This window comes from Stegodyphus dumicola, chromosome 6, assembly GCF_044657685.1.
Source record: "Stegodyphus dumicola isolate Sdum_Otavi_A_Nest chromosome 6, ASM4465768v1".
NCBI classification, from domain to species: Eukaryota; Metazoa; Arthropoda; class Arachnida; order Araneae; family Eresidae; genus Stegodyphus; species Stegodyphus dumicola.
Genome location: NC_140773.1, coordinates 64,411,265 through 64,438,442, shown reverse-complemented (window position 1 = coordinate 64,438,442; position 27,178 = coordinate 64,411,265). Strand labels below are relative to the sequence as shown.

The 27,178-nt window shown below is 30.7% G+C and overlaps 1 protein-coding gene across 6 annotated transcripts in view; it reads left to right on the top strand.

Moving 5' to 3' along the window:
• LOC118184395 (recQ-like DNA helicase BLM) overlaps window positions 1–27,178 on the top strand; it is a 172,840-nt gene that overhangs the window by 28,082 nt on the left and 117,580 nt on the right. For 5 of the 6 annotated variants that reach the window (XM_085818426.1, XM_085818425.1, XM_035354059.2 and 2 more), the window contains exons 3-7: window positions 5,993–6,193; window positions 12,650–12,783; window positions 12,957–13,082; window positions 18,186–18,293; window positions 20,613–20,693. In XM_085818426.1, coding sequence (XP_085674552.1) covers window positions 5,993–6,193; window positions 12,650–12,783; window positions 12,957–13,082; window positions 18,186–18,293; window positions 20,613–20,693 — 650 coding nt within the window. The remainder of the gene's footprint in view (window positions 1–5,992; window positions 6,194–12,649; window positions 12,784–12,956; window positions 13,083–18,185; window positions 18,294–20,612; window positions 20,694–27,178) is intronic. The other variant, XM_085818428.1, reaches the window with a different exon arrangement.

The following is a 27,178-nucleotide window of genomic DNA, read 5'->3' as shown; positions in this document are numbered from 1 at the left end:
TCTGAAAACCTAATAATTTTAAAAACTAAAACTGTTTCAAAAACATAGTAAGTTTCAAGAACATAAAATCATTGCAAAATCTTGAAAAATTAATACTTTCCCTTCCAAAAAATTTTTAAATATGAAAATTCAATCCATACAAAAACATAATTTTAAAAACTAAGAATCGTTTCAAAAACGTAGTAAGTTTCAAACACTGAAGTCGTTACAAAACCAAACAAACAAAAAAAATTAAATACAGTCAAAAGTCTTTAATCCGGACTCGTCGGGACTTCGGCGATTCCGGATTATAGGTTTTTCGGATATCGGTTTTCTGGATTATAGATCATCAATTTAAATCTGGTAAGATGGCATGCAGAAATTATAAAATTAAAAATATGAAATCATAATTTATGAAATAAAGAGCAATTATGATCTAAAGGGTATCAAAATTTACAAAAAAAAAAAGCTTAATATATATTTGTTTTTCTTTATTAAACATTTCTTTCAATGTGTGCAGGTGTAAAGCATACATTACGCATAGTCGAAATTAGAAAATTGCAACCAGGAAATTATTTGGTGTGTATTCGTGATATTTATAATGATGAGGAATTTGATTTAAATCATATCAAAGATGGAGTACATAGAGATGAAATAATACATTTAGTAAGGAATTACAAGCCGAATAAAATAAAAACATCTGCCCTGAAGATAAGGATAGTGCTGACAGATCAACTTCCAGTTCATTGCAGCCGCGACGCCCCCCTCCCCCGCAGAGCAGTTTGAAATTGATAAACAGATTTCGGAATGGTTAGAGAAACAAAGGATATGCATTTATCCATATTTTGCAGCAATTCCACTTTTTGTTTGATGGACATCGAAACATGCTTTCCCTTTGTAGATCCAGCATCAGAAATTCTATTTGACATAATCGAAAGTTCCAACTTACTTTTATAAAATTGCTCTAACAGTCTGCAAAAAATAATAAGCCGGATCCAATTTGAAGATTAAGTAACAACGCAATCTGCAATATTAACTGAAATAGATAGTTAGATAATTTTAGCTTAGGTTGTACCGTCCATTATACATTAAACACGCATCTGTAAACATATTATGTGCATGCATATGTGCATGCGTAAAGGTGTTTTGTAAACGCATTACGCATGCGCAGAAAGTTTGTAGCTTTGAGGTCCGGATTATAGATCATTCCGGATTATGGACGTCTGTATTTTCACTTACCTGAAAAGGGGTAATCCACTCCGCTCAGCTGATGAACAAAAAGTAATGAATTCTCAAAATGTTCTCGAATTATTATTAAAATAACTGCACCTCTACCATCTATTATCATCTACACCAATCAGAAAGTCTAAATTTTAAAATACATATTGAGCACGCACGAAAATGCTCTGAATTTCTCGCTCAAAAGAAATTCTCAATTAAAAATACATACTACGCATGCGCGAAAATGCTCTGAAATTTGCCTTCCAGAGCGGCAAAATCGACTTGGATACCACATTTGGCGCACTTATCAATCTCGTAAAAAACGCCAAACATAACGTGCCAAATAAGTGGGCGATTCTGCACTTTAGCCCAGTTTTCTAGATAGATTCTGTTTAAGATGAAACATGTCTTGGTAAGTTCATATACCTTATGAATACTTTTGTAGGCATTAACATGTCAGTACTCTTTAATCTCTTTGTTACATTTTCCTGAATTTTTGAAATGTTCTCTAAATTTTTGCTTCAGCGTAATTGTACTTCAGAGAGCAAAGAGGGTTTAGTGTAGATTAAAGGGTGCCCCTTGTATTATCGCGAAGTTGTTTCATTTATGGTAACCTTAGTAGTTTCAGGTTATGGAAACCATATTATGATGCAGTCATAATATGGTTTCCATAACCTTGTGTGATTGTGATATATTTTGAATGATAGGAAAATATTTGTAAGAGTTTATGTTGTATGTTGCTCAGGAAGTGCATTGTTTGTTTCTGTTGTTTAGACGGTAGACTGGCTACGTGTGGTAAGATTAATTTTCTGTACGACTTGGAACGAAAGGGGAAAAGAGCATTAATTGACTGGTGTGTAATTGAAGGTTTAGTTCGAGTTGACTTTAGGGTACCCCTTGTATTATTGCAATGTTGTTGGTTCATTTATCGCTAAGTTGTTGTTTTATTTATAGTAACCTGAGTAGTTGAATGTTATGGAAACCCTATTATAATGTAATCATTTGCATTATTCTGAGAAATTTTGAATCATGGGATGTTAAGGGCTTTTGTGGTGTGTGTGGTTTGGAAGTGCATTGCTTGTTTCATTTAGATGGTAGAATGACTGAAGGTAGTAAAATTAATTTGAAGTTTCTGTACGATTTGGAATGAAAGGGGAAAAGTGCATTAATTGACTGACTGAAGGTTTACTTAGCAGCCATTTTCCGGACAGTCCGGAATACGTAGGATATTTTTGGAATTTATGTGGTGACGCCGATATACAAATTCTAGTTCAGATAATTTTAGGAAGTTTTTGGATGCTGTTAAGAAATTTTGTGTGCCACAGAAGTAAGTGGATATTTGCTTTGTGAAAAGCTTAAATGCAAAACAGGTTTTTTTCTTTTTTTATGTTATTTTATTGTTTGGTTTAAAATGTAGTTTATTGAGAATATGTATTTTTTGTTTGCCTCTACTGTAGAATTGAGTGCTCCTTTGTCTTTTTAATTGAAAATATATCGATGTGTACATGACCAAACTAAAAGGAGTACACAAAGCCTAGTTTGTGCAATTCTCTGATGTTTTTTTAAGTGAAAATAGGTCGATGTGTGCATAGATAAAGTCAAGGGAGTGTGCAATGCCATTTTTGGGCAATTCTGAGATATTTTTTTTTAAGTGAAAATAGGTCAATGTGTACATGGATACCAAATTTGTACCATTCTTCATCTTGTTATTTTGGCTTTGTGTAGCAGCGATTTTTCGCCTACGCAAGCCAAAATAACAAGTCAAAGACTTGCACAAATTTGGTATTCATGTTCCGCCAGGTTTCGCCAAGGTGTACACTAAAATATACTTTTACCGAAAGTTTACTTACTAGCTACTTTAAAAAGTAGTAGTTACTTTAAAAAGTGTCTTGTGTGTAGAAAGGAATTTTGTATGGTCGTATGTCGTAGGATACCGGCACTACGGAAGATATTTTTTGTGAATTTACTTCGTGACGCCGATATACGGATTCTAGTTCAGATAATTTTAGGATGTTTTTGGATGCTCTTAAGGAATTTTGTTTGACTTAGGACAGAAATTTGTAAATACGGTGAGTGGATATTTCCTTTGTGTAGTGCAAAGATGAATTTCCTTTTTTTATGTTATTTCATTGCTTGATTTAAAATGTAGTTTATTGTTATTGTGCATTTTTTGTTGGCTGCTCCTTTGACTTTTTAAAGGAATACAGTACAAAATCCATAATCCGGACTCGTCTGGACTTCAGTGATTCTGGATTCGGGGGTTTTCCAGATTAAAGATCATCAATTTAAATCTGGTAAGATGGCATGCATAAATTATACAATTAAAAATATGAAACCGTAATTTATGAAATAAAGAGCAATTATGATCTAAAGGGTATCAAATTTTACAAAAAAAAAGCTTAATATTTATTTGTTTACTTTATTAAACATTTCTTTCAACGCACGCATGCATAAAGCATGCGTTACGTATGCGTGTGCATAGTGTATGTGCATTCTCTACGCGCATGCGTCAAGTTTGTGGCTTTGAGGTCTGGATTATAGATTATTCTGGACAATGGACGTTTGGATTACAGACTTTGTACTGTATAGATCAATGTGTGTATGGACAGAGTGAAGGCAGTGCGCACTGCCAAGTTTGTGCAATTCTGTGATGTTTTTTTAAGTGAAAATAGGTCAATGTGTACATGGATATCGAGTTTATGCAATTGGTAAAAATAAAGGCTAATCTTTGGAATATGGTAACAGGTAGTTTGGCGACATTTTGGTAAGGCGATAAAGGTTACTAGAAGGACTTTAGCAGTGTACATGGATAAAGTCAAGAGTGTGCGCAATGCCATTTTTGTGCAATTCTGGGATTTTTTTCAAGTGAAAATAGGCCAACGTACATGGATACCGTGTATGTGCAGTTCTTAAAAATGCGGTAAGCAGTTTGCGATTCTGCACTTTCTGCCAATTTCGGACCTAATCTTCGTCATGATTAAGCACTTTTGTTTCATAAAAGTTCTAACATAAGCGTAATTCGGCTAGCAGATTGTTGGAAAAAAATGTTGAGGAAAAAAAAAAATGCCTTTACGTCATGAAAACAAAATGGCTTCCAAACAAAAACTAGCAGGGTTGGTTGCCAAATTTCCACTAAAAAATCGCCATATTACCATAATCCAAAGATTAACCAAAATATATTTATGGATACCCCTTGGCAAAATTGGCAATTTTTGGCGGTACATGGAGACCGAGTTTGTGCAATTCTTTGGCTTGATTTTTGTGCCAAAAATCACCGCTACACAAAGCCAAACTAACAAGACAAAGAATTGCACAAACTCTGTATCCATCTACACATCGACCTATTTAAAAAAAAAAATCAGAGAATTGCACAAACGTAGCATAGCGCACTCTGTTGACTTTAACCATGTACACATCGACCTATTTTCACTTAAAAAAAACATCAGAGAATTGTACAAACTTTAAGCATTGTGTACTGTTTTTGAGCATGTACACATCGAATTATATCCCTTTAACTTAAAAAGTTAAAGAAGCAGCCAACAAAAAAATATATAATCTCAAAAAACTGTATTTTAAATCAAACAATGAAGTAACATAAAAAAGGAAATTCATCTTTGCACTACACAAAAGAAATATCCACTTACCTTATTTACAAATTAACATGTCTTCAGTCAAACAAAATTTCTTAACAGCATCCGAAAACTTCCTAAAGTCATCTGAACTAGAATCTGTATACTGGCATTGCCACATAAATTCACAAAATAAGAGTAAAAAATATACTCCATAGCGACGTTCAACCCTGCACATTTCTTTCCTACAAACAGGACACTTAATAATGGCTACTAAGTAAACCTTCATTTACACACCAATCAAGTAATGTTGTTTTCCCCTTTCTTTCCAAATTGTACAGAAATTTCTAATTAATCTTATCACATTCAGCCATTTTACCATCTAAACCACAAAACAAGCAATATACTTCCTAACCAACACACATCCACATTAGGAATTTACAGCAATTGTGCAACCGAAGGTCATAACAGGATTTCCATATCATTCAACGACTTAAGATACCTTAAATGAAACAACAACTTTGCGATAATACAAGGGATAACCTTCTCTCTACTCTAACTGTGCAGTTCTTTGACTTATTTTATCTTATTTTATCTATTTATTTGACTTATTTTACCTGTTGAGGTGATTTGGCTAAAAAAATCGGTGCTACACAAAGTCAAAATAACAAGCCAAAGAATTGCACAAACTCGGTATTCATGTACCACCAAAAAATCGGCAGTTTTCGCCAAGAAGCACCCATAAATATACTTTTACCGCAAAAGGGTACTTTACACTTGCAAAACCAGAAGTGTAAGAATTGCACATGAAAATAATTTTTTTTTTTTTTTTTTTTTTTTTTCAAAACGTCTTGAACATAATTGTACTGTACAAAGATAACTTTACATGTTTGGTGGATTTTGATCTTTGAATATGTAACGATAAATATTGGTTTCATAAAATCAAACAGACTTTTATTTGAAGTTTTTTTCATAAGCAGAAGTTATTTTAAGAAAAGCTGATTGATATATTTTAATAATCACCGCCAGTAATAATTTTTCATGTAGTGATTAATTATCACTGCTAATGTATTGGTTGAAATTGTTCAGTCCTTACGTGAAATAGTAAATGCATGTGAATTTTGAATTAAATTTAGTTAAAATTAGGTATACATATCTATTTAATTTTTTTTTAGTTTATGTGTTAATATTAATCATAGCCATGCTTTTTTTTCTTATTGCAGAAAGCGGTTTACATTTCGGAAGTCCTTGAGTCTTCAAAAAAACTCTAGTGTCACTTGTGCAGACAAAGAACTGCAATCAACAGAAAATAAAACTGTCCTGAACAATTTGAGCATATGTAAATCTGTAAAAGCTAACTCACCAAATTTCATTGCCAAACAAGTACCTTCAAAGCAAGGGACTATTACAAATTTTTTTCCAAAGTTAGTAATTTATTATTTATTTATTATATTATGTAGTTTATTTAATAATTCATTTCAGTATTATACATAAATTTCAAAATGATACAGTGGGGAGGGAGTATCCATACACTTATACAATTTAAAATGATTTAAAATTTTTTCATGAGGTTTTTATTTAAATATGCGGTACTTTTTCGTTTTGCTGGTGCAAGCAATAAAGTCTCTAGTAATGGTACAACTGATGCCAAAAGAAATATCCTTGTTGGTAACTTTTAAATTTTCAAAACAAGTTGCAGCCATTTCTTATCAGATTGATTGTTTCTTTCAATACTGGCATACAATTACATGACATAGAATTTTTACCAGATAGTTCGATTTTATGCCCTAAGGTCATTCACAGGCGGTAATTAATTAGGATGCAATCACACCGTTCACCCGATGGCGAAAATATAGGAAAGACCAAAGTCAAGGGTTAAATTCATCAATTCTAATGAGAATGTACTAGCAAAGTAAAGCACTGCAGTTTTAATTTCTGAGTAAGCTATTCGTACGAATTGAAATAATTCTTGCATTTAAACTTGTATTCCAAATTAAGATTTAACTTGAAATTAATGTCAATAATTACTGAGAGAATTAGATTTATGTCGTATAGTTTACGTGAGATGAGATCACTTGAGGTCACTTGAACCGGCGAATCAGGACTGTTGTAGGATGAAAGCATAGTAAATTCTTAAGGTCTTTTTACAAATTTATTGGCCTTTTTTACAAAATTTTAAATGACATTAAAATATTTATACCTTCAAAATAAAAAATTCTTAGAACTAACATTTGTCAACACTTTTTACGTATATACTGTGTGTTTTCACCAATAAAGTTTACTTGGCAGATTTGCGTTGCCGAAATGGAAAAGTACCAAATATGCTAATTCACATTTAGGTGAATTAAATCATCACTGTAATATGTTTCAAAGTATATTTAAGACATTTAATTTGCACAAGTAATAAAAAAAGCTAACTTGTACATAGTAAAAATAAAGGTAAATGGAAAAAATTTCCATACACATAACATTATGCTTTTATTAAAGAAAGACAAATTTTATTAGTGTAATATTATTTTGCTTTTGAGGTATTTAGACATGAATTTGCCAAATTTAAGCACACCTTATGTTAATGTTTTCTTATTTTTATATTGAAGGATGCCTTAGGTTATGTTTATTTAATCCTGGACCCTTTTGAAGTTTCCTTTTCACTTCTTCCTAAATGTGTTCAATCGAGCTAATGACTGGTGACTGTTGGAGTTTCCAGAATATATGGTGCACTGTGTAGCAATCTCTCCTTTGAAGTTCAAGCTTTATTTTTGGGATCATTATATTTAAAGGTGAAAATTTGAAGACCTAGTTTGTGAAATTGATTTTTAAAGTTTTCTTATAATTACGTTGGTTCAAAACAACTTCAGTTATGGGCACATTTGGAACTTGGAATCCAACTAGTTAGAAATTGCTGTTCATACAGTCTTCATGCTTTAAGTCCATTCCCTTTTCTTCACCATATGGAAGGTGAATATCCGCCAATTCCTCGTACATGTGTTCTGCCACAGCGTTCCCGAAAAGTTTTGGACGATGTTATCAAGGTAATACTTGAAGCGATGATGTGTTGTTTTCAAGGACGCTGTTTGTTCTGATTGGCTTTCTCCGGTACCAACTAAGAGCAAAATGTTGCTTGTTCTCAGTGCAAATTTGCATAAGGTTAATTCTTAATAGTCTTAGGAGATGGTTTCCTTGTTCTTTCTTGATGCATTTCTACTTTCCTCTTTTCTGTCTCTCAGAGTAGAATGCAACCCTATGTTTTATGGCAATTATTGCTCGTCTGCATGGGTACTATCACCCCTCTTAATTCATAAGAACAATTTAGAATCACCCTTTATATTAAATTGTGAACTTTCATATATTTTCATATTCAGTAAAACTGTAATTTTCATATTTAGTGAAACTCATATGCAGTAAAATGAACTTTTATGTTCAATGAAATATAATATGCAATTTTACAATTAATTAAATAAATTGTTCTATTGAGGAAACACATACTTAATACAACAAAAATTCAATATAAAAATATAGTGCAATACTAAATAATACACTAAAACTTTGTCGATTATTTTGGCATGTCCTCTTCAATGAAGTCACTGTACTAACTTGCTGACGGTTGGGGGAAGCTAAAAGTACAAGCTTCCGTTCGATAAACCAGGTAACTGGTTTTTAGCATTGTACCATTGGCAAAGTCTTTTGTTTTCTTTCAAAACTCTTTCATCTTACTTAATAATAATACAACATTATACAAACTTAAAACTGAAATTGATGACAAATAACTTGTATAATCAAATTAAGTCTTTAAATTTTGCAAAAATATAACTTAATTTACCCTTATAAGGTATTTCTCCCGCCCTCTTGGCATGCATTCATGGTATGGTATTCTGCGCGCATATTCCAAAGGTCCGCCGTTCTAATCCTGGCGAAGGCATTGCATATTTTTCATCCTTCCTGCTTCCAAAAAAGCTAATGTCTCTACAAGTGGTGCCCGAACTAAAACGAGTGGTGGATGATGACTCTCCACACCCAGGATTTGGCGACTGGTTCCCTTAGAAACCCAGTTGCCCTTTAAAAAGGGGAGTATGTAAGGTATTTCTCCCGCCTTTGTGGTGTGGTGTTCTGCACGCTGGTTGCGTATTCCAGAGGTCCGCGGTTCAATTTCTGGCGAAGGCGTTGTGTATTTTTCATTTTTCCTGCTTCCAAAATACCTAATGTCTTTACAACATAAAACAGTAATTTTCAAAGAAATTTCATAAATCTACACCCTACAATAAGAAGAAAGAAAATTTTTGTTTTAAAATTTGTGTGTGTGTGCATGTGTGGTAGCACTTCTGCGCTAAACTATGGTCAGAGGATCGTGACTGGCAAAGAAAATAGAAAAACCCAAGTCAGTCTCATGATCATAGTTTAATCTTCTAACAAAAAAGAAGAAAATTTAGGGGGTGTTAGGAGCATACATAGGGCAACAGCGGGCATGTGCTATCACTTCTTGTATCCTTCCTAAAGAGAGAATGCAAGGAGTGAAACCTAATGTTGAAAAAAGAAGTATAAAAAACATTTGTCTTCGAATGAAAAATCTGTTATTGAATTCAGATGTTTATATATGTAAGAAAAATAAAGAATATGTAAAAGATTAAATTGTATGTTTAAATTTTTTGTTACTGTGAAATAATTAATTAGATTAATTTAAATATTATTTTAAAAATGCTGTTTTCTAAACTATTACTGTGAAGTAAGTGGTTTTTAATTAAGTACCGCTTTGAAATTCCGGTATCTGATGTTCATATTAAATTTTAAAATTTTAGTACCATTTTTATTGATTCATGTTGTATGATACTAAAAAATGTAGTTTTTTCTAATTGTTTTACATAATTAAATAACAAATTTATAGATTTATAATTATTTTATTTAGGAAAGGTTATTAAAATTACTGTATTAATAATTAGAAATGACATTACTGTTTAAATTTGAATTTTCAGAATTTTGAATTATTTTAATAAAAAAAAAAACTAATTATGTGGACTCTAGAACAAATACTTCTGGACTGAAAGTTCTTAAAGAACTCTAAAATCTTATCAAAGTTTATATTTTGCAATATGGAAATAATTATTTTGCTCAAAATTTCAGGATTTGTATTTTTTCAAATTATCTCTCTTCATGTGCTAATACTTTCTTTCTAATGCTTTTCTTCTGCCCCACTGGCGCAACCTTTCTTTTGAAGGGGGTATATGTAAGAAAAATAAAGAATATGTAAAAGATTAAATTAGCAGAGAAAATTAATTCCCTTCTGTATTCTAAAAATAGTAACCTTTATTTGCACTGCTGCATTTCGAGAAAACTCTATGTCGTATGACTCTTACATAATTCTGATAATGTAAATGAAACTAAAACAGTCAATTGTAATTTTACAGCAATATTAACCATCCAACCAAAATGCATTGAGAACCAAAACTAACTCAGTCTGAATTAAGATTTCACTCTGAACATAACACACTTGCTTTCACTCTTTTGGCTTAGCTGGACTGCTGTCTGTCTGCTCCTTCTTTTTTACTGCAGATCTATCAAAAATTTCAAAAATTTAAGTCTTTTGCAATAGGCACAATAAATGTGCCAACTTGTTTGTGGCCACAACATGTTTACCGAAATAAAAGTTAAATATACCTTAATTGCAAATTTCTTATTCTTTGCGGATCGGCATTTCAGCATTCTCTGGCATCAAAATTCTAGCTGTTTATTACGGGTACAGCCACCAGTGTTCATTGCAGGTACAACCACTACAGAATTTATTACATATATAGTATATATTTGTGGGAAGGTAACTTAATACACATTTTTGCAGTTAATGATAACAGGAAATACTTAGTTAATAACAGTTAATGATCATATTTCATTTGCACATTATTTCTATGGTGAATAACTTCTTTTTAACTGACACTTTATTTTTACGGCACAAATTAATTTCCATATATACTTACTAGTTAATGTCATGTGACCAAAAGTATCATAATGTGAAAAATTCCTTTCTTTGACTTTTTCGTAAAACTAAAAAAGAAATTAATTTTTTTTAACTTTTTGTCACTTGGATAGTGAATTTTTTGAGATATTCAATTTTAATATAAAGTTTTAAAATTGCACTATTTATCACTGTTTTAATTAAAGATCTGTAATAAGGAAAAAGATGTAAAGAATGTGTTTTAACCCTTTGACACGCGGTGGTCGCGCCTTGAAACCACCAATTTTCGATTTTTTTCTCCTCTTCGTTACGAAATTTTTGAGTGAAAATCAATTGATTACTGACCTTTTACCTCTAAGTAACACAAAATGACTGCAGAATCTTACACGTTTTAGGTCTTAGTACTTCAAATCGGATGCCTTTTAAAATTCGTTTTCAATGAGACAAAATGGCTTCCTTTTATTAATATAAACAACATTAAATTTCAAAAGTTATTCATTGCACATCATGATTTCTATGATAAACAATAAAAAATATCAATAATTAAACTGCATATATAAAAAAACCTTCTATATGTATGGCATTTGCTTTGTGGTTTCAGGGTGCGACCACTGCACCACTAGAGCATTGTGTCACAATGCTCTAGAGGCTCGGTGGTCGTGCCTTGAAACCACTGCTCTTCATAATGGCGTTTGCTTGCTTCTCAAATAGGAATGTTTATTTTTACCTGGATACAGATAAGGGGTTATGAAACCACAGAGTTATTTTATTACTAAATACATGCACCTGCCTAGTAAAAAAGGTCTTTCTTTTCCAGAGACTTTTCTCTGACCTCAACACACTTGCTCCCCAAACTAGTATTGTGATTTTATAAATTATTTTCTGTGATTTAAATTTAATGTAAATATACTTTGCTATAATTAAAAATAGAAATTGCGTAAAGTTTTATTTAAATTTAAAAATATTTTCTGAATATTTTGGGACGAAATACGAATAAAATAAGTGTGAATGGGAAACGAATAATCCGTACCAAAGCCAAAAAGACCAAACCCCCCTCATTAACATAAAAAACCCACAAATTTCATGTGCCAAATGAAAAGAAACTAAATAACACTGGACATATACCAGTAAAATTTAGATACAGGCAGTGTACATTTTGTAGCACAAGGAAGAAACCTCATACAAGAAGATACATGTGAGAAACGGACAAGGTGGGTCAATGCATGTACCAAAAAGACAAAACATGCTTTGAACAGTGTCACAAAAAATATTTGCTCTTTGAAATTTAAAAAAAAAAAAAAAAAAAAAAAAAAAGAGTCTTTTTTTTTTATTCTTATTTTACTGAGTTTTTTAATCCATTTAGCCAAACGTCCTTATAATGTAGGTACTTATATTTTCACTGCCATAGAAAAATTACATAAAAGTTTATTTTTTAATTTTTTCTGATGATTTACTTTGTAAAATAATGTAACAAAAAATATATGTTATGCAATTCCTGCATACGTTTTTAAAAAAAAAATTTCGTAAATTTCGTCATTTGTTGGAAACGCGCACGGAGAAAGGTAGGTTTTTTTCCTACTACCTCAGTAAGTTTCAAAGTCCTAGACACACAGTGGTTTCACAGTGCGACCACCACCCACAGACTACATGAGTACCACAGAGTCACAGTGCGACACCACCCACACATGGGCAAGAGTAGACTTTTTTAATTCATATATTATTTGTATCTAGGATCATAATATTCAATTTCTAGAGCTTTTAGTTAAAAAAGTAATATCACGCGCATCAAAGGGTTAAGAAATTATATTTTAACTGCATAATTTTCCTTCATTAAGCATGCTTTTTTTCTATGCTCATGCATATTATATGTATGTATGTATGTAGTTTTTGTTTGTAAATGTTTTTGAGTGCATGTTTACAGTACAGTATTCTTTTTTAGTAACTTTCAAAATGTGAAGAAACCCATTGTGCATAAAAGTAATACTGATAGTTTAAATAACTCATTGCTCTTGAAAGATGATGGTATATTCTCTGATGACCTGAGTGATTTTGAAATACCTAGCTCTAGATTTGGTAAGTTAAAAATGGTTGTAAGTTAAAAGTGTAAATTTTTTTCTTCCTGATTTAAAAGTAATTTTAAATAATTTTATGAAAACATATACTTGTTTCATTCGTGGTAGCTTTTGTTTTGTTTATTAATCATCATTACTTATTCATTTATTTATTTTTTCTGTATCAATTTTTAGGGTTAAATAAAAACTTTAAGAAGGTTGAAACAACGAAACCAGAATGTCCCATTGATGATGCTTTTTTTGAAGAAAATTTTTTGTCTTCTGAAACATATAATGATGATAAAAGTTCTTCAAAAGCAGGTAAAAGTATAGCTTGCCTTTTGACTCCCCCTGGATTTCATTTATACAAAAATTTTAGATTATGTGTACACTAGAACCCTATTTATCCAAATTAATTAAACAGAGCAATTTCAGATAACTACTTTTTTTAGTTTAATCTCTCTTCATCTGCTTTGTTGCTTGGGCGGGTTGAATAGAAATCATTGATTTTTGCATATGTCATACTCAATGGTAATTTTATTTTTAAATACATTTAGAATAAAATAAGTTTAAGGATTAAGAAAAGTCAAAAACAAAATAACTTTAGGGTTACACTAAAGCCAAACTCTACTTGGCATAAAACAATGCTGCCAAGCAATACTCTTTCAGACACCGAACATCCTGCCCGGTGTTTAAATATTAATTTCAATACAGTAAGTAAAATTCAAAAAAGTAATAAATGTCCATACAATACAAAATGATACAATGTAAATTAATGCACAAATTATAATCCATGTAATTACAATGTGAAAAGAACAAATATGATAGATTACAATTCAAACTTTCAAATAAACATAAAAAACTCGTACATTATTTCTCAATTGGCAGTACAGCAATTTTAGTAACTGCTCGTTTATAAATACCATTTTTGGTTTTAATGGAGACAACTTGCACAAGGTTGTCCTTCCCATAAAACACATCTACAATTCTCCCTAACAACCATTTGCAGGTAGGACTTTCTTTCTAGCTATATTCCTGCCATTAATGGGCCAATAAATTTGTCTAATAGAATTTAATAATGATTGTGGACCATTATGAAAATCCTTTTCATGAAAATAAATAAATATAAGTTCAGTTAACTTATTCTTGGCAGGCAAAATAATGGGATGTCTTTGACTATAAGTTATAGTCAAAGACATCCCATTATATATATAATTTAAAGAATTTAAATTTAAATTCTTTATCCTACCACCTACCCTTATCAGACCTTTTTCATCTAAGAAGGGATCAAAATATTTTAACTTATTCCTTGATGTTATTTGTAGACCTTTCTGCAACAAAGAAATTTCTTCTGCAAAATACCTACCTTGGATATATTTAAGGAGTGTATTCCTTGAGAGCTCCATTTCATCTATACTAATACTACCTGTTCGTTTCTCACTTGTGTTTCTATAGTTGTAGGTAAATCTGAAAAGTAAACTAAGAATTTGTATTAGTTTCAAGAAATCATTAGTTATTTTTAGGCAGTCATCAAAGAATGAATCAGTTTTTAAAGTCAACAAGGAAGTCGTAACTGGTTTCAGTTCTGAAGAATAAAGCTCATCACTGAGTCCATTTTTATCTTGAAAATTGTCCATGTTTAAAAAATCAGGACCTTTCTACCACAGCTTGTTAGATCCAAGAGTTGTAGCATCTGATCCTCTGGAAATGATGTCAGCTGGGTTCATTTCTGAAGACACATGTCCCTACTGATAGTTAGAAGTAAGTTGTTGAATTTGTGAGACTCTATTACTCACGAAGGTTTTCAAAAGATGTGGTGATGTATTGATCCAGGCTAAAGCAATGCTTGAATCTGACCAGAGCTTAACGTCATCAGTTTTGAGTTTCAAAGCTTCTAAAACCTTTTGCGTAAGTTTAGACAGGAGTAGACATCCTAATAGTTCTAATCTAGGAATAGTCGTGGTCTTGATTGGTGCTACTCAAGATTTGCTACAAAGAAGTTTACTACAATATTCACCAGGGCTTGTAATGCTTTGAAGATATATCACTGCCCCAAATGCCTTCTCGGAGGCATCCGCAAATTCCTGTAAAATGAGCATTGAAAAAGTCTCTTTCAAGATGCAACGAGGTACTTGTATATTTTCTATACTATGAAGAGTTTTAATGAACAAATTCCATTCATTGGCAAGAGGTGGTGGTAACTGTTCCGCCTAGTCTAGCTTAAGCAACCAAAGTGCTTGCATGAATATCTTTGCCTTGCTAGTAATAGGACCGAGTAAGCCTAAAGGATCATATAATCTCGCTATTTGAGATAAAACATCTCTTTTCGTAACATCAGGCCTTTCATTAACAGTAACTTTATACTGCAATGTATCCTTCTTATTATTCCACAACATACCTAACGTCTTCACAGTTGTATTACTATTACGATCAAATGAAAAATTCTGTAAATCGGAGTTCTGCAAATCAAAACTAGTGCACCACTTGTGTAGCTTCATTCCTCCTCTTTGGAGCAATTCTGTCAAATCTTTCTGGAGTTTAATGCATTCCTTCAAATTTGAAAATCCAGTAAGACAGTCGTCTACATAGATATCTTCCAACACCACTTTAGATGCTACAGGAAAATCCTTTTCTTCATCCTTCGCTAACTGTTGAAGAGACTTGTGTGCCAAATATGGAGCGCATGCTGTGCCATAAGTTACCGTTTTAAGTCTGTATATTTCTATAGGCTTATCTTCATCTTCCTTCCAAAGTATTTTTTGATATTTGGTCTGCGATGGCAATATTTCAATTTGTCAAAACATCTTCTCAATATCGGCAGTAAATGCATAAATGTGTTTTCTAAACCATATCATGATGGGAAAAAAGTTCCTTTTGAATCATTCTACCCTTACATAATATGTCGTTCAATGAGCAACCGTTAGTAGTTTTGGCACTCGCGTCGAACACGACGCGTAACTTTGTTGTTTTACTATCAGATTTCAGCACGCCATGATGAGGAAGAAAATATCCTCCTTCAGTTTCAGAATAGTCTTCCATCTTTTCCATATGGTTTAACAATTCATATTCCCTTAAAAATGAAACATAAAGTTCTTTCATTACAGAATCACTTGACAAACGTTTCCACAATTGATTCAGTCTTTTTTCAGCGATTTCCTTTGAATCCCCTAATTGTATGTTTTCACCAATATCTGGCTTGAACGGCATTTTAACCACATATCTTCCATCCGCATGTCGGTAAAATGAGTTTTCAAAAAGTTCATTGCAGTAATTTAATTCAGAATTAACTGTAGGTTTAGTTTCATTTACTTCTTCAACTTCCCAGAATGATTTTACTAAGTTATTTAACGAATTAATCTCTGTTGACAAAAAACAATAATTTAAGTCATAATTTTTTACATTTGGAATTCGAATACTTCCAGAAACTAAGAAGCCGAAGCAGCTGTTTTGAAGAAGTAACTCATTATCTTCTAAACGTATTTTATCTGTTTTTAAAAATTCAAAAAATAATTCTGCTCCTAATAATAAATCTACCTTTTTTGCCTTGAAAAATTCATCGTCAGCTAACTTTATTCCTTTCGGAATATTTAATTTCAAAATATCAATAGATTTCGATGGTGTCATGTCAGTTATTTTGGGAACTAATAACTCTATCTCCCATTCATTTTCCTTTTCTAAGTTCGATAAACGCCTCTTTATTCGCAATTTACCATTCAAAGTAGTGTTGCCTATTCCACTAACTGGAATAAATGCTCATTCTTTTTTTATTCCTAATGAGTTCATAACACCTACAGTACAAAAATTAGAAGTCGAAGCTGAATCAAGCACGGCTCTAAAAGGAATTCGTTCATTGTAAACATCGCGAAGATAAACAATCGCTGTATTTATTAACTCAAATTTAGATTTATTTGCAGCTGCCATCAAAGTTTTGTGGGGGAGGAGAGGGGCAGTCCTCTTTCTCATTCACTGACGAAAGGTTCAAGGTCAATTCTTTTTCTTTCGATGGTTCATTTTGTTTCTCGTCACTTTTATGCAACAGCGTATGATGTGTGTCTTTCTTACAGACATAAGAATTGAATTCAGCCTTACACTGCGATAATACGTGTGATGGAGAAAGGCATTTAATGCATAATTTATATTCCTTAACAAAATCATACCACTCAGAAACAGAAATGCTCTTAAATTTCGAACAATGATAAATTGGGTGTGGTTCTTTACACATAATACACTTTCGAAAAGGGTTTGCTTTAGTTACCAAGGATTTTGAATTTCTAGAGCGACTTAATTGATTTGATACTTTAGTAGCATAACTCTGCTTAGGAAAACTAACTTTGTTTATTTCTTCAAGAATGTGAATTCTTTCTTCGAGAAATTCTAAAAATTCATCAAGTTTGAGAATTTCATTTGATTTTACGTTTAGTTCAAATGCTTTTCTAGATTCTCTATCTAATTTATGCAATAAAGTATTTAATATCAAAACATCAGATTAAACTATTTCTATCGAATTCTAATACACTTAAAGATCTCAAACATCTTTTAACATTATCTACTAGTGATCTCAATTGAGAAGGTGAGTCATTTATTTTTTCAAAGTTCAACAAATTATTAATAAAGGCATCAACTACTGCTCTTTTGTTTTCATATCTGCTTTCGAGTGCAGAAAATAGTGACTCAAATGTATCCTGACATGATTCTAACATTTTTGCTTCACCTTTAAGTGATACTTTCAAATAAAAAAGTTTCTCAGTATCATTTAAATCATTATTATTACTAATCATAGACATAAATTGCACTTTAAAATTTTTAAAATCTTCATCTTTAACATAAAATTGAGGAAGAGGTAAATCAGGCAGATTAAAATTTGATTTAGAAATAGCTTGGGTTTCAAATTTATCTTTATTATTTGTTTCACAATTAGAAAGAAAAATTCTAAATCTTATTTCGAACTCTTCGATTCTTTCTTCTAATTCTTCTGTAATGCTTAGATTATCTTTCAAGTCAATTTCCTCTGGTAAATTGATGTATTCCACTATGAGTTGTTTAATCCGAGATTTTAATTCCAACAAAGAATCCAATTTAGTCTTCATAATAACATCATGGTTGAGTTTATTCTCAAGTGAGAAATTTAGAAATAGTTCATTTTAAAACAATTAAATATGGCTGCTTTGGGGGATTAATAATTTATTTATTTATTTATTTGTTGTTTTTGTTGTTACAATTGTGGTTAAGTGGGATTTTACCATACTAAGATTTTTATTTTAAATGCAAATTGTTATTTTTCTAAAATAAATTAAAAGTATTTCTAAAACAAAAGAAGTTTATTTTAGGAAAAAATTATTAGGGCTATTTAATGATTTAGTTTAGAATAAATATAAGGTAGAAACAGCAGCTTTTGTTCTTCATACGTTTTGTTATCTCTTTTAGGATTACATAGAAACACGAAACCAGTATGTATTACTAGTGATGCTTTTTTTGATGAAAAAAAAGTTTTATTCTCTGAAAGATGTGATGACAAAATTTTCTCAAAAGCTGGTATGATAAATACAGTTAACATATTTTTAATTCATTTATTTGTATCAGGAGTTTCTTCATTTTAAAATATGCATTATTATTCATTTTCTTGAAATGTTACTTTTTGCAGTGGTGTAAATTTCTAATTACATGTAGCTCATCAGTACATTTTCAGTAAATTTCAGTAGTTTTATATGTTTAGGTATACCTTAGTATTAATAAGCAATTGATATTTTAAAGAAGAATATTTTTCACTGAATTTCCCTTTTGATACACATTTTGTAACATAAATGAAAGTACTCAATCTTCTTTAATTTGGTGGTGCTGATCATGACTATGGCATTAAAGAAAATTAATTGGCTTTCACTCTATTGTAACCGAAGAAAAGGCAAGTATTTATTTATTGAAATATAACTATATATGAAAGTACTGTTTAGTGTCTGGCAGTGTAATAGTAACCTGGCTACATTTGTAGACATATGCTCAAATTAATCATTCGTTAAGGTTAAATAAAGTTACTTTAACCTCACATAATCAACACTGCACTTTGAAATTGCTGAAATGCGGAAAAGCTCTGCTAAAGCATGCAAAATCAACAAGTGAACATGGAAAATTAAGAAGCAAAGAGTGAAAAATGTTACCTTTTGCAGGATGGCACACTCTTATATTATATTACAAATTTTAATTAAAATAAAAATAAAAATACATGGATAATATATTTTGTGCAACTGGAAACATTTATCCTTCCATATGAAAGCTACAATAATTGTTCCAAATTCTCAAAAAATGATTTATATTGGGTTTTCAAAGAAGTTCTGCTGTTTTTCAAATCAATATATGTTTTCTTCTAATTCCCCCCCCCCTACAGTGGATGAGCAGTTATCTTGATCAAGGCAGATGTTTAAATATGGTCTCTTCTGCTCACAGTCTGTCTTTCTGCATAATTCTAGCATCTGTTATGACATAAGGTTTTTTTTTCAATGCATAACTAAGAATGGAGAACCCAAAAGTTTCTTTTTGTTGCTCTATGCTCTTTTATTCAAAAAATGGGAAAATGCTAATCTGATGGATGGTAAAATTTGTAATGTTTCTGGGCAAAGTGTTGTTTCTATTAAAATAGTTTAAAAGTGGTTTAGGAAGTTTAAACATAAAAATGTCAGCCTCAAAAATGATGCTCACACTAGACACCTATCCTTTAGAAACAAGGACCTATGAAAAGAAACTATGTTATACAATCCAGACAGACTAAATATTTTAAAAACTGAGTGCACGATAATTTGAAGAAGATTGTAAGTAGCTATAGTATGGGAACCCCATACTTTAACACACAGAATATGCTTGGTTGAGTTTCAGTATGTAATTCTTTGCTGAAAAGAAATAAAAAAGCTGCTTTTTCCAAAGGGATCTATGCATGAAAGGAGAAGTGGATATTACATTCTAATGTTTCAAGAAAAAGATCATCAGGTAAGTCAAGAAAGCTCCTTTAGTTTAGTAGAATCAAAGGAGGGCTGCATCCCAAAAAGGAAATACTTTGTGTATGGTGGGACTACAAAGGAACTGAATAGTGTGAGTTGGTCAGATACCTAATCGAACTATAAATTTGAAAAAATACTGTTCTTAAATAACAGTTTTAAAAGCAAAACTTAAATTTAAGTCCCCAGAACTTACCAGTCATCGAGGCATTCTCTTCTATCATGCCAATGCCAGCTTGCATATTTAAATGAATGTCAACCAGACTTCTATCATGCCAATGTCGGCTTGCATATTTAAATGAATGTCAACTTGCTGAGTATGGGTTGGATGTTTCGTGTCACCCCTTAGACTCACCAGACCTTGCCTTCCCTTCTGATTTTCATCTCTTCAGGTTGCTTAAAAATTTCTGAATGGCCTGATTTTTTTTTTATCCCAAAGGGCATTATCCCAGAAGGGCTATTAATTTTATTTTGGCATTTTGCATTGAAAACTTTAAATGTTTTGTTTTGTTATGGATTTCATATTTTGTAACACTTTAATGAATTTTTGATTAACAAACTCAACGATTTCAAAGCGAGCAATGGCAACGCTGTATGGGGGGGGCATTTTTATCTCTGGCACACGAGACTGTGTTGGATATTCTAAAGATATGCTCATTTTAAAATTATTTTGTGATATTGCTATTTAATTGAATTTTATGGTTTAAATGCGAAGAACATGATATTTAATAAATAAAGGTAAGACCCAAAACGTTAAAAAGCACCCCTTTGGGCTAAATGTAAAGCTTTCAGGTTTTTTTCTTTTGTGTGTTAATTCATAAATAAATTGGTGTACATCATTCTTAATTGTCTATTTTTTTTTTTAAAGGATTGTCACACATTGCCTTGATAACTACTTTGCAGAAAGAACCTAATGCCTTTTTTTTAAAAAAGAAATTTTCTTGTTATGGTAGGTTGGGCAAAAAGTTATGCTACCAAATGATTCAATGAAATTTTCTTTTTTTACTGCTTGATTTGTATTTGTCAGCAAAATACCACAGAACTTTCCTGATGACACAATAGATATTAAAATTACTGTAGTAACAAGAATAACAGTAGCTTCAAAGGTTAATTAGAACCTTTTCCTTCAATTGCAGAATTGTCTTTATATATATATAATTACTTATGTTAGAATCAGAATTGAGCCTAATTAAATTACATTGTAGTTGATTAATAATTGAATTACGATATAATTGCAAACATTGTAACTGAATATGTAATTGTTATTATAAATCATGCAATTATAGTTTATTCAGTTGCAATGTAATTGTATTATAAATTGCACAATGTAATTTTAATTGCAATTTATTTAATTACAATTGAACTGTGTTATAAATCATACAATTATAATGTAAATTGTATGATTTATAATTGCTGTTACATTACAATTACTAATAATTATAATCACCATTATAATTATACTGTATGTAAATAAACTAGAATTACAGTGTAATTATAATTAAATTTCTCAGTAATCATGGTTTATTACACCTTGAGAGAGACATGTTGTTCATATTTATGATATAAGATATTACCCTCAAAATAAAATCTGTAGACAGGATCATGCCTCGGACACTGATGGACAAGATAAATGAAAATGCCTCTGTGTGAAATATAAGATATTAAATAAATTTCCAAATACCTTTGCACATAGCACTTTCTCAATATATTGTCTTCCAGCAGAACTTAAGATTTTTAATTTATTTTAAAAATTCAAGCTATTGTTTATTTACTAATTCAGAAGTCAAACAACAAAAATCAGCGTTATATTTTCAAAGTTTCACAGGACTAGTTTTGATGGTTTTGCCGAACCACCATCAACAGCTGCAAAAGCGCAAATGAACGAGATAGGACATAATGATCAGATAAGATAAGAAAGCCTGGACAGAAAATAAGCTAGTGGTGCCATCTGTTGATGAAACCAGAACTAAAACATAATTTCTTTAAAGGCAAAGATGGATTGGAATTAGGATCGTTAACTAGAACATAAAGATTGTTTTAATGTGAAATGCCTCTAGAAAATCCAGTTCACCGATGGAAGATGTTTTTTGAATAATTTTGGCAGCAGAAAAATTGAAAGTGTGATTTTTTTGACCAACTATGTTGGGCAAAAGCATTGCACCTGTATAATATTAATGATGCAGGTACTTGCATAATACTTGTGCCAACAATAAAATTAAAATTTTGAAAATCAAAACCTAAATTAGCCAATGGGAAAAGAAGAGTATTTAAATAGCATCTTGCATAAAAGGGAGGAAATGAGCAATTTTTTAAACTATTTGAATGCACATTATAGCTAGAAACAGAGCGAAAGGGAAAGCTAAAGCACATTTTTTAAATGAAGAATCTGATTCTGGATATGGAAATCTTTTATTGGATAATAAAAATAATTCGGTTTCGGGTTCAGATATTTATTTTTCAAAATTTTGAAACTTTCAAGTTTGGAAGATGATAAGTGAAGAAGAAGATTTTAGCAGTGTGAAATACCGCATTGTGTATCTTTCCATGTTTCAAAGTCTTCAAATGCAAAACTGTTTTTTTTTTTGGTATATAAATATATATATATATTTATTAAACTTTTGATTATTTTAATGTTGTATGCCTTATTAATTTGTAAATCAACTATCTAACATGTCATGTTACATTTAAAAAATTTAGTATTAACATATTATTTTATTGACTGATTAATAAAATGAAAATATAATGGCAAATAGCAAAGCATTATTTTGATTAAAATTATTTTTTGCTATAGCATAGTATAACTTTTTTTTTTTTTTTTTTTTTTTTTTTTTTTTTAAAGAATCAGTTTTCTGTAAAGATGCATGCATATTTTCCCTTTCAAAAAGATGTCTTTCTTGCTCGGAAATAGTGACATGTAACAAAGCAATGTATTTTAGGGTTAAAACAAGGGCCATCTTATTCCTTTAGTGGCTGACAGATATTGTGCATATTTGGGGTGAAAAAATTGCTTAACTTTGCAACTGCCAAAGAGTTAATTGCCATTTGTGGCCACAAATATCTTAGCACACTAATCGTGCCTATTCCAGAATATAACATTTGCAGTTTTGCTACTGTTGCAGTAAGAAAAGAGCAGTTTGATAGCATCTTATTAGCAAAAGAAACTGGAAGCAAGTGTTTGGGGCAAAAATTTTGTTCATAATGTGTTTGTAGCCCACGAGTGGCTGAGTGGTAAAGTTACTGAATACTGGTAATTCAGTCCAGGGTTTGATTCTCAGCAAACAGCCAAGGTTATATGATACGGATTAATTTGGAAATGATACAGTTCAGAGAGATTTATTCTAAGCAGTTAGTATTTTTAGGACATAAGGGGGAAATAGCCAAATTAAAATGGAGTGTTAAGAGATTATTGCAAATTACAATTTGAATTTTTATTTATATATTTTTCTGATATATGTATGTAAGTTTAAAAATATGAAAGCAAGCTTCTAATTTTAATTGGCTATAACCTCTTTTATTTTTCATTTAATTTGTGGTCTCATCTCTCTCCCTGTGTTAGAAATAGTGCTATAAGTCTAAACTGCATCATTCAAATTAATCATGCGAACTTAATGCAGATACCTCTTGCCCAATCAAAATAATTGCAAACCAGAGCTAACTCAAAATGAAATGTTATGATTCTCTCCCTTCTTCTGCATTACTATTGCAACACTCTCTTTCTTCTCACTTTCATTCCGTTGAAACACTTCTCCTATCATCTATGTTCGCTTCCATAGCCAAATATCAAAAATATTCTCGAAATAGGCATGATTGGAATGCCAAATAAATTGTGGCTACATATGTGAATTTAAATAAATATGGAATTTAATCCAATTCTCTTCTCTAAGCATCAAGTATCTACGCTAAACAACAATGCTACACTTCTTCATCTCAGTGTTCTTACATCAGTGCAAATTTGTGCTATCGTCACATTTTATGGCGGAGTCGTTTTCGAACTGACATGCATATCTCAAGTGCGTGGAACTCCTAATGCAAAGTTTATTCAATTAATCTATCGTTTAACTAATGGATAAAATAAAGTTTTCATCACTACCCAAATTCCAAATCAAACCAAGGTCACTGTAACTTCGAACTATGGTGAGCGAAAATTTGTTTTTAACAGCTTTATAGCAATGTGTTTTTTCAACAAGTATGAAACTGATTTCACTGCATAATCAAAAATGCTATTGAAATGTGATTTATTTCTTCGGTTCCAGATTAAAAGCTCTTGTTGTTGTTTCCATCGAACAAATTTGGTGATGATACTGAAAAAATATATTTTAATCGGGCTAAAAAAAATTTTTTTTTTCTTTCCGACTGCATCATTGTGGATAACTTACTCAATAATTGGTTATATTTTGAAATCTGAAATGCATGTGGCACTATGTGGTACTAATTTCATAATGTTATCAAAATATCAAATTAAAATGTATAAGTATTCTAAGACTTAATTCAGGGAACGTTATTAAATTTTTTTATTATTAATTGTGTTATTAGTAATTATAAGTTTTGTCAAGAACTTGGAGTTAATGTTAAGAATCTTGGAATTATTTTGTAAATAAGATTATTGTTTAAAAATTTGAATTTTAAGAATTCTTTAATTATTTTGAGAATGATGTGTATATGAGATAAAAATGAAATAATTATTAAATGAGAGAATATTAAATATTGTTAAAATTAATATACAAATACCAAAGATTTAAGAAATTGAATAATCACAATCAAATTTGTATGAGAATTTAATTAAGAGTAAAATGTATTAAAATTTGTTGGAAGTATGGTAAATGAATATTATAATTATCAATAATTGTAGGTTAGATATAACGTATATTGAAGAAGTACTGGTTCAGAAACAGAGGCCTGTTTTACCTCTGCATAATTATTCTGTTTACCCTCCTCATATAATATTAACTCTGAAGGTTCCCACTTTATTTAATTTTTTATATAGCATTTTTATTTTTTCATAATGGGGTGAGATTTTCTAAAAAATATAATGGAATGTTGTTACGCAGTTCACAAGGGCAATTCCTTACATAAGGAACGGATGCCTTTCCAAGTAACTGCTCAAATAGCTGGATATCTGTGTACTAGGAAAAAGCTGTGGGGTCTTTCAGTTTGTGTAAAAGAAGAAAATTGTAAAATGTAGTCATAAAAGTAAAAATCACAATTTCAATAATGCTTATTATAAATGATGAAGTTTACTTATAAATACGAAAATTGGTATGGTGTATAATTTTAAGATTTATGATTATTCGTAATAATTAATGTGTATATAAAATAATTATAATTGTGATATTGTGCATAAAATTTTTTGGAAATCCTTCCCTGAAGTCTCACAATTGTGATGTGAATATTCCAGAAACAAGAACTTTTTACAAATTGGAGGCAAATCTTTATAAGGACTCTAAAAATGTGCAACAGTGCTTAAAATTATTAATGAATTCAAAATTTTATGAAAAATTTTAATTATTCAAAAGTTCATTTTATATTTTGTATTTTCAAAATTATATTTCTCATATTTTGCTGCTCTAATGCTTTTTCTCAAAAAGGCTTCTCTATCGCTCCACCTTTTTTTTTTTTTTTTTTTTTTTTTTTTTTTTTTTTTTTTTTTGAAACGGGGGGAATGTGTAATATAAAAAATATGAAGCAAACTTCTAATTGGCTATAACCTGTTTTATTTTTCATTTAATTTGTAGACTCTCTCTCTGTGTTAGAAATAGTGCCATAATTCTAAACTGTGTCATTCAGATTAATCATGCCATCTTAACGCTTAATGCAGATACCTCTTGCCCTATCAAAATAATTGTAAACCAGAACTCACTCGAACTGAAATATTATGAATCCTTCCCTTCTTCCTCTGCATTATTACTGTGACACTCTCTTTATCTTCTCGATTATGCTTTCATCCTGTCAAAACGCTTCTGCTATCATCCATGTTTGCTTCCATTGCCATAGTATAAAAAATGTTCTCGAAATAGGCATGACTGGAGTGCCAAGTGAATTGTGGCCACATATGTGAATTTAAATAAATATGGAATTTAATCTGACTTGACTGCTTCTTTTTCAAAATGGCTGGATGCTTTAAGCATCAAGTATCTACGCTAAACAACTTTGCTAAGCTTCTTCTACATCTCAGTCTTCTTATTTCAGTGCTTCCGAATTTGTGCTTTTATTACATTTTTAGCCTGACAGGATTGGATTATGTGCTACTAACCTCAATGGAACATTTATTCCTCAGTATGTATGTATGTCTGCAAATTCAGCATTCTGAAAGTTAGGTATTATCGACTATTCAAATATGTGCTATCATTACATATATCATATATGATGACTGTTATGATTATTAATCCAATAAAAAGTTAATACCAATGGAATGACAGTGAGTACAGCACACAGGTCTGAATTACCGTGAAGCACACAGGTTTCAAGTGCATTGTTTTACATATGTACAGAATTTTTTCAAAAAATATCTTAAAATTTTTTTAAAATTTAGAACAGTTTTTATTTTTTGGTGGTGGCAACAGTTTTTATTTTTGTATGCTACCGGCATACAAACCATGTAGCTGATAAAGTTGAAAAAACTTTTAAAAAGTTGGATATATATATGTTTATATAATCATACAAGATCTGTGTAACATTAATTGTAGTAGATAAATTATGCTCTTGTTACAAAATTCATCATAATACTTATCTTCTGTAACTATCATTGTGGTAATTTCAGGTGTGAATATCAGCTCAAAAAGCATTAACCGTTTATCAGTCTTACAAATTAAACACTGTTGTATGATCTGATTTCGTATAGTTTTTATTCTTTTCATTGTATTTAGTAGAAATCTGAAAATTACAAATTTAAGGTTTATAAATGAAAATAAATTTCTTAGGAAAGTATTATTAGTTATGTTGGCATTGCTGTCAAGTGCAGAGAATTAAAAAAAATATATATATATATTAAATGGTTTGAAATAATTGGAAATTTTTTAAATGTTGCAGTATTATATTGTGGATTTAAATGTGTTCCTACATGTCATACGACTTTTATGATGACCATCGTGATTCATAAGCATATAACCTAAGATTAAATTCATTAATTTAAATATAATTTTTATACTAACACCTGTATAACTTGCATTTACCGTGTTACTATAAAGTAATGATATTTGTTCTGTTTTTTAATCAGTGTATATTTTTCTCATGTAAACAAAAATTCTAGCCTTTTATAAAATGCCATGAAATTTTTGTAGCATGTAGAAATGTGTTAATCTACTGCTTATGCTGCCAATAAAACTTCAAGGCAATAACAGTCTAATATTGGAGAGCAAACAAAATTGTAAGCTGGCTTCTTTAATCCTTATGTAATTCAAGTTTGACCTTACTTCATCTTCAGCATTTAGAAAGATT